Source organism: Pyrgilauda ruficollis, unplaced genomic scaffold, assembly GCF_017590135.1.
Source record: "Pyrgilauda ruficollis isolate IOZ18807 unplaced genomic scaffold, ASM1759013v1 scaffold2, whole genome shotgun sequence".
Classification (NCBI taxonomy): domain Eukaryota; kingdom Metazoa; phylum Chordata; class Aves; order Passeriformes; family Passeridae; genus Pyrgilauda; species Pyrgilauda ruficollis.
This window is the reverse complement of record NW_024519206.1, coordinates 25,698,249-25,707,061: the sequence shown is the minus strand read 5'-3', so window position 1 is coordinate 25,707,061 and position 8,813 is coordinate 25,698,249. Positions and strand designations below refer to the sequence as shown.

Here is an 8,813-nt window from a genome sequence, read left to right as displayed (position 1 = left end):
TCAGCTGCCTCATGTCTAAGTAAGGATAACATGCAAGGGTTGTGGGTTCTTTTTAATGGAAATATTTTCAAAGTAAATTGCTAATTTTCCTTGCAAGACTGCTAAGTATTATCACACCGTATTCCCTTTCCCTTGCTAGAAAGTTTGGAGAAAACAGCCTGAAATCTGTTCCCTTCAAAGGCTCCCAAACCACCACTGCTATTCCTTGCCTCATGCATCCCTGCCACCTCTTGTACAGCATCAGTAGGGTGTAACACAGCCCTCAGCCATCACTGGCAGGTGGATTTCAGTACTGAATAAATCTCACATTTGGTACAGGTGATCTGCAGGACCAATGCAGCTCTGAAGTTTTTTTGCAGCACTTAAGTGCCAGGCTTGTGAAGCTGGATGCCCTGCCAGCAGTTTGAGAAGCAACTTAAGCAGCAAAGTTCTCTGAAAGGAGGGAAAGATGGAAATCATTGATGCTGGAAACCAGGATGGAAATCTGGGGACCCATGAGTCAGAGTGGAAGTTGAGAGACACCTTGTCTAAGCAAAGAGAAAGGCAAAAGGAAACAGCTGGAACAATTCTTTTGTCTGGATTTGTTTGGGGAGATTTTTGTTATTTATTAATTTTGTTGGTCTGTTCAGTTTGGGTTTTTTTAAGGGAATAGTCATTTAAAAGTGTCTTAATAACTTCCGTAATATATTAACACAAAATTAAGTTAGAGGGTTTTTTTTCAGTATGGTCTGAGATAATAATGTCTGAGATACAGAAGGCAGAATCTATTTTCGCTTTGATGAACAATTAGAGACTTCTCACAGTCTATATTAAATCCAGAAAAATCTGGATATTGAATTTTAAACCCTTTCATTTACATTGATTCCATTGCAGAAAGATGTCATCAGGATTAACTTTCAAGGCATATCCTTACCCTTCCCATTAAAGTTGTCCAAATTAATTTTTTATGCTGCTACTGAAATGTTTTGTATCTCCCCCTATCACATAATGCCTCTGAGACACTTTAAACATCTTTTTCTGCAGTGTCTATGGACAAGCAGGGTGAAGTACAGCATTATTTCACCTCTTTAGAAGAAGAAAGTGGAGAAACTGAGGCTGAAGTTGGAACTGCCTGAAGGAAAGAGCAGGGGTAGAGAGCCCACAAATAGGGCTCTCATGAGTGAGCAGGGTTGGGTTGTATATACATGGTTTTGAAAAGAAAATATTCCTGGAAAAAATTCCTAAAAAAGTTGGTGGCAGGAGAAATGCAGATGGTGGCGCAGGAGGGGCTGGCATGAAGCCACAGTACCTCTGCCATCCCCCAGGGTCAGAGTGGGATGGACACCTCCCTGCAGGGACCTTCTCACTGGATCTGTGCCATTCCACTTCACAGCTACTCCAGTACAGCAGAGCTAGGCTCATGTTCACACTCTGTCCCAGGAGTGCTCTGAAAGGGACACTTGGAGGGTCTCACATTTATATTTTAGGGCCCAATTTCCATTCTGTGGCACATTCCAAGTAAGAGACCTGTCAGGCTGTTTTCTCCAGCTTACTGGCTTATTTCTGTCTTGTTTGACTTCTGTCCTGGTCTCTAGCACTCATCCATCAGGCTGCTTTTTTTAAATCCAAGTTCTGTTTTTCAATCCAACGTTCTGTTTTATCTAAGGAATATATTCACTACCATATCATGCCTAGAAAGTAAGTAAAGTCTCTCCCACCCACCAAAAATTCCACAGGTGATCTGTAAGTCAACATCTTCTTCCTCTCCTCCTGGCAGCATTTTAAAGCTAAGCTGTTCTGTATTTTTCCTCTTCCTATATAACTTTCAGCCAAGAAGCCTTTCCAGGCATGGGCAGGGTATGTCACCAGAGGATCATATGGAGAAGCCTCCAGTGGTGATTCACTCCTCCATCTGTTGTCTGATCTTTGTCCTTCCATTTCCCTGTCTCTCTAGTGCCCTCTCCTCCAGCTCCCAGCACCCTTGGTCAGTAAAAGGAGCAATAGCTGTGCAGTTGAAGGAATCAAGTTAAGGTTCCCCCAAAGGAGGGTGTGCAAGGGTACCGAGGTGCCCGGCCAGGCACGTATGAGTGGCCTTTGTGGGAGCCTGCTGAGAACTTCAGGCAGTAGGAATGGGGGGAGGTAAAGTGACCACCCAGCTGCAAGGCAGCCTCTCTTGTCTATAGACAAGGAAGTCAGGAGGTCTGAAGGAAGAGCTTCCCTGAAGGCCACCCCCTAAAATCTGGTGGGAAAGTGCTCTGAGACTCTGGTGCTCCCTGTGTTTTCACATAAAGTTTGAGCAATGTTGCAGTTCAGGCCTGTGCACATTCCATTTTTTTCCCTTTTTAAATGAGGCCTTTCACATGGCTGATAAGGAGAAATGTGGACATCCTTCAGGCTGGGAACATCACATTATGCAGGGTTATGAGACGGCCAGAAGGATGGGTCATCAAAGGGTCATCCAGCAACATATTTCCTAAGTGTACACCTAACCCGTAGGTACTTCAGAGTAAATCCTTTTAGCTACTTCGATTTTACAAAGGAGCTTTTTTACCTACAGATATGGAGGTAAAAATTGCTTAAGGCTTAAAACCCTAAAGAACAGGTAAGCAGACAAAGGCTCTGTCTGTAATTGTGGTCTTATCCTGCTCCTGTGGAATGTGGGAAGCAACCCAGAACTGCTGAGTGGTGACAGTGAGAGCTGTGCAGTCTGCTGGCATGGCCCTCCAGTCATCCTGAGCAGCCTGCTCACAGAAACCTGCTGCTGCATCTCTTCTGGGAATGAAAAAAGCTGTTTCCCACAAGAGCCCTGATTCATAGTCAGTGTGAGTCCTCTCATGGGGAAAAACTTCACATTTGCTTAAGAAAAACAAAGAACATAAGCCTCCTATAAAGTTTTTCCCCTCTAGAAACTCTGTACAAAAGTGTTAAAGTCAGCGGCCAGGAAATGCCTGCATGACTTTGCCTTGCTTCCTGCAGCTGAGGAAAAGCTCATAACCTAAATATGGGACATTTCCACCTAATTTCTGAGCGCTTAAATTTATGACCTGACGTGCTCCCAGTGAACAGCAGCTGCTGACCCGGGAGCTCTGCTTACCATCACATCTGGCTCCTGCCCGTGGCCGGTATGCTCTTTCAAGACACCAGGTTTAAAACCAAACATCAACTTGATGTCAGAAAGTACCTTTTAGATGTCTAGGAAAACCTTGAAGTCCACTGGACTGACCCTTTTCTGTCATTTTCTAGGAACACTGAGCATTGATTCCCCTTAGGGTTTAAGAGTGCCAAGACCAAGCTGATTAACTTCTAAATCCTGCCTGCTGCATCAGGATTTATCAACCCACTGCTGTCGCAATCTGGCTCTTGGAAGTTCATCTCCAGGACAGTTATTTCCTTGTGTTTGCTCCTCAGAGATTTTTAGCAACTCTCCAAACCCTTCTATATCACACCTCCTTTTATAGATGGCTTGCAACACTGCAGTGCAACAACACTGCAAAGCCAAGTGACCAAATGGACATTTGCCAAGTTCCTTTAAAAAGCCCACAGGACAAAGCAGAGGCTTGCCCATGAAGCAAATAGGTCAGAGCAGAGCAAATAGGAAAGGAGAATAATCGCTGAGAATAATTTAAAATAATAATTTTCATTGTGAGGAGCAAAGAGGCCAAGTGCTAGACATGGCCCCCTCAGCCTTGGTGAGCTGGGTGCTGCTTTAAGCTTTTTCCAGAAGATTCTAAAAGGTAGAAACTCAAATATGTCCTTCCAGGAGCCACCTCTCCTGCCAGAAGGAGGAGTGAGCTCCCTGCAGAAGCCACCACAGTGAGGTCTCACCAGCCACAGCCACCACAGGGACCATGTGCTGTCCCCTGGCCAGGGGAGGTCTGAGGCTGGCACATGTCAGCAGGAGACAGGAGGCAGCACTTTGTTGTGAGGAAGTGGCCAAGGCTCCATGTGCAGTGGGCAGGGAAGAGCTTCACCATCCTTCACTCTGCACAGGTATAAATGTCCTTACAAAAAAATAAACCTGGACCAAATCAGTCACTGGTGATATTACTAATGAAGCATGACCCTGCCTCACAAAATTTGGGCTTCTGAGAGGACCCCAAGATGTGTAAGGTGTATCCACCCTTCTGTGAGAATTGCTCACTGCTTTTGTACCTCTCCTTAGTTGCTGCCTTCCTTGGCACTGCCTGGGCACAAAGCCACAACCAGGTGGGCCAGCAGAGCTTGCACCAGGAGCATCTTGAAATAAAACTGCTACTCAGGTTTGCTCCCACTGGGGCAGGAGGAACACAGCCACCACTTCAGCTTCTGAACAACTGTAGCACAACAGATGTTCTTGGGAACTCCAAAATCCATCAGACTCAAAACCACCTCATCCTCCTCCAGGGTTGTCAAAAAAAAGCAAACTTTTGAAAAACGGTAAGAACAGTGAGGCACTGCTGATTGCCAACATGAAGTAACCAGGCACATACAAATGCTCCATGCAAGGCAGAATTCCACTTGTAGGTATCCAATTCCTCCATCTTCCTCCCATCTTATCCCAATGCATCTTTTTATCTACCAAGTAATCACCTTTCCAGAGCACTCCAATGGGCTGAGGAACCTCTGGGCTACAGACCAGCCTCATTAACTTTCCCTACAGCTCACACATGGGTTATGAAGGGAGCTCAGCTCATTTCCCACATCAGCAGCCCCTGTGAACTCATGAGCCAAAGCAAGGGCCCCTGCAGCACCTGTGAGCTCTATCACCTGCTCAGGAGGCTGCAGGTGCTTCTCTAGGCTTCGGTGCCTCTGCACTTATTTGCACCCGCAGCAGAATAAATGGAATCTGGCCTTTCCAAGTTTTATTTCTAGAGCTATGAAAAAATTTCAGCCTCCAAACATATTTATAGCAGGAAAACACTAGCTGGTACAAGAAAGTGAGTGTGTTCTTGGGTATATTACTGCCTCTCATCTCATGTAATATTCATTTAACTAAGGCAACTCTATTGCATCTTTGCCTATATTTTGCAGTTATCCAGTGAGAGTTTCTTGGGGAATCTAGTGCTGCTCAAATTAAAAGAGGGCAGCAAAATTGTGCCTAATTGAAAAGGACAAAGTTGCAGCAAGGATTGAGAATGAAATCTGGAGCCAAGGTCTTCAGCTAATTTCTTTAATGACCAGAAATAAGTGCCTGCACCTTCCATTTTCAACAGGGAATGTTGAGCAACTAAAGGTACATTTTTGGTCTGACATTCTGAGTTCCTAGTCATTCACTTGACCTCTTAAAACATCCTTGAAATCTCCCTCAGTCTGAAAGTCAACCCCACCTTTTTCTGGATTTAGATTTGCATACAGACAGAAAAGCTGTTCAACTGTGTGTGTTTGCATGGCAATTTATTTAGTTGTTGAGAAATTAGTTATTATTGAGTTGTTAGAAATGAGGTGATATCTCAGAAAATTACAGTAATAAAAATACTGCAAGAATATTTTACTGTTTCACTCTAAAACCCTCAGTTACAACATCTCCTTTGGTGTGGCACTGCTGTCAAGACTAGTGAGCTATGCCAGAAAACTTTCCTTTCCTCTCAGCAGCAAAGTGTGTGGTCATCTGCAGCCCAGAGCAGCAGGTGCTGGATTAGGGGGCAGCTCAGCGCCTTTCACACTCAACCTATTTCTTTTGCAGATGCTGAAGTGCTGATGTGTTTCCCTTCTAGGTCACTGGTTATTAACTGCTGCATGAAAAATCTCATGTGGGTGGCAAATGCAATGCTCCATTCCTGGCACCGCTGGGGCAGGGCGCTGACTGAAGTACCCCCACCCAGGACACGCAGAGAACCCAACTCTGCTTGGAAGCAGCCCCCATCCCTGCCATAGGCACGATGACCCCACACTGTATTTGTGCTTGCTGTGGTGAGTGAACCAGGCTTATGCAGCAGCGAGGCTCAGGAAGGGGATGCATAACTGCCTGGTGTGCCACAGGGAGAATCTGAAACCCTCTAAAAAAGTCAATGGACTTTTGGAGGTCAGTGCATCATGTGGGCGGCCCCTGCAGGGATCACATGAATATGGGCTCATCTGCAGACCTCCAGGATGCATGGCCTGCAGAACACCAACTCCCAGACAAAGACCCAAAGACCCATGGCTACATCTCACTGATACTAGCTGCAGGCCCAGAGGACACAGGCTGTTCCTGTGACATCCCCAACAGGGCGCAAGGCAAAGGGCACTGGAGAAGTGGGCCTGGCTATGCAGAGGGACAAGTTGTGCTTTGCTAGCTCCTGAAAACTATTGAGCAGGAAGAAAACCCAACACTGAAAGTTGCACCAAACAAAAAGACAAAGTCAAGCTCCAGGAAGCTCTTCTGGGGCAAAATTACCTTGCTAGGAGCATAAGGAAGAAGGAAAGAAAGAATGGGGGGGTGCCTATGTGGGGCTGTGGAGGAACAGTGTCTCTCCAGGCTGGGTAGAGGCACCACTCAGGTCTCACTGCAGGTCACACAGGGACCAGCTCCAGCAGCTTTTGCAGGTATAGAATGGAATTTGAGACTTGTCAAAAATGTGCACCATGTCTCTCTTTTTGGGGCCTCTCTTATTACCTCAATTTACAAGCAGGGAAAGGAAAATAACCATCATCTGCCTGTCCCCCTCCCAGTAAAACCCCGTTCAGCTGCATTTTAGCAAAGAGCTTTTCCCGTATTAAAAGTACACTTTATTTTCTGTACAATTCTCATCCAAATCTCCAGGTGTGGAAATATCCACTGTGTCCCCGAAAAAAGTTGCAGATCATTCTGCTGCCATGAGGCTCCGTCCAGAACTGTCCAGGAGGGGCACAAAGCCAGGACCACCAAAATCAAGAGCTGATGCTTTCTAGATGCAGGGAGGAGAGCAGGAAGGAGAGGGAAGGGAAGGCAGTCCTGCCCTGCTGTGGAGTCATGAGTGACCAGAGCCTTCCCTGGGTGGCAGGAGAGGCACCCTCAAGTTCACGTCATCGTTCGTGCTTAGCGTGGGAGTCGTTGCGTTCAACCGTCACCCCGTTCCCATTCCGCGTCACCTCCTTCCTGTTCCAGTCCTTTTCCAGGTAAAACTCAGCGAGCACGGGGCAGTGCTCTGAAGCCACCCCACCCCAGGACCAGTTATCGGGGATCCAGGGGTTTGTGAGCCCTTCTCGCACGACAGCCCAGTGGCCTGCATCAAAGAGAGTCACAGGGAAAACGTTAGGAGACACTGCCCAAAGCAACGCTAACCTAACTAAAGTTACACAACTTCACTCAAGCAACTCTACCTGTGAAAACCTTTTTCAAGCTCCGACTGATCCAGATGTTATCCAGTGACTTGGACCCTTGGGGGTTCTTTGTGCTGATGTTGGTGAAAGTGCTGGAAGGGACCAGGTGGTGAAACTTCTCCTTCCTCAGGATGTCATGGTCGCTGCTGTCTGGGGCCTGGTTAAAATCTCCAAGGATTATTACATCTTTTTCTCCTAGAAAACAAGAAAAATAGAAAAGAATGTGAGGAATGGACATCCATCACTCAAGTACAAGAGGATTAATGGAAAGAGGAAAAATACAAATACTGAATAAACAAAATGATTGTATTCTGAACTCCTGAATGGAATGCTGTTTAAAGCCCTTTCCACTGACTGTTTACTCATGGCCATTCTCTTCATGACAATAAAACCAGCCAGTACACATTTGAGGCTTGTTTTTAAATATCATCTCATTTATTATAGGGTCATAGAATCATAGAAAATGCTGAGTTGGAAGGGCCTCATAAGGGTCATCGAGGTCAACTCCTGGTCCTGCACAGGACACCCCAAGTCACACCATGTGCCTGAGAGCATTGTCCAAACACTTCTTGAACTCAAGCAGGCTTTGGGCTGTGATCACTTCCCTGGGAGCCTGTCCTCTGGGAGCCTGTCCTCAGCCACTCTCTGGGTGAGGAACTTCTTCCTAATACCCAGCCTAAACCTCCTCTGAACCCAGCTTCAGGCCTTCCCTCAGGTCCTGTCCCTGGGCACAAAAGTGAAGAGTGCCCAGGGACATGTGCCCCCCCTCTTCCTCTCCTGAGGATGTTCAAGATCACAATGAGATCTTCCCTCAGTCTCCTCTCCTCCAGGCTGAACAGACCAAGTGACCTCAGCTGCTCTTCATTAAACTTCCCCTCAAGGCCCTTCACCATCCTCATGGCGTTCCTCTGGACACTCTCTAACAGCTTAATGTCTTTTTTATATTTTGACACCCCAAACTGCCCCCAGCATTCAAAGAGAGGCCACCCCAGTGCAAAGCAGAGCAGAGCAGAGCAGGACAATCCCCTCCCTTGCCCAGCTGTCCATGCTGTGCCTGACTGTCCCCAGGTTTGCCCTCCTGGCTGCCAGGGCACTGCTGACTCATGGCCAACTTGCCATCCACCAAGATCCCCAGGTCCTTTTTCCACAGGGCTGCTCTTCAGCCTCTCATTCCCCAGTCTGTGCACACAACCAGGGTTGCCCCATCCCAGGTGCAGAATCTGAAACTTGTTAATCTTCATATGGTTGGTGATTTTCCATCTCTCTAGTTTGTTGAGGTCTCTCTGCAGGACCTGTCTGCCCTCAAGGGAGCTGACAGCTCCTCACAATGTAGTGTTGTTTTCAAATTTAGTACTCCTTCAAGTCTCATGTTCATTACAGAAGATGCTGAAGAGAATTGGGCCAAGGATGGAGCCCTGTGGAACCCCACTAGTGACTGGATTCCAGCCTGATGTCACCCCATTCACTAATTTTTTGGGCCTGATCTGTGACCTGGTTGCTCACCCATCATGTAACATGGTTATCTCCAGCTGTGTGCTAGATATTTTGTCCAGAAGGATACTGTGAGAGACAGG

At 46.7% G+C, this 8,813-nt stretch overlaps 1 protein-coding gene across 1 annotated transcript in view; it reads right to left on the bottom strand.

Moving 5' to 3' along the window:
- Window positions 1-5,112: 5,112 nt before the first annotated feature.
- Window positions 5,113-8,813, bottom strand: part of EEPD1 (endonuclease/exonuclease/phosphatase family domain containing 1) — a 63,927-nt gene continuing 60,226 nt past the window's right edge. Inside the window, exons 6-7 of the mRNA XM_041466471.1 lie at window positions 7,240-7,434; window positions 5,113-7,142 (exon numbers count right to left, since the gene is read on the bottom strand). Of these exons, the coding sequence (XP_041322405.1) occupies window positions 6,943-7,142; window positions 7,240-7,434 (395 nt within the window). The 3' untranslated portion in view covers window positions 5,113-6,942. The remainder of the gene's footprint in view (window positions 7,143-7,239; window positions 7,435-8,813) is intronic.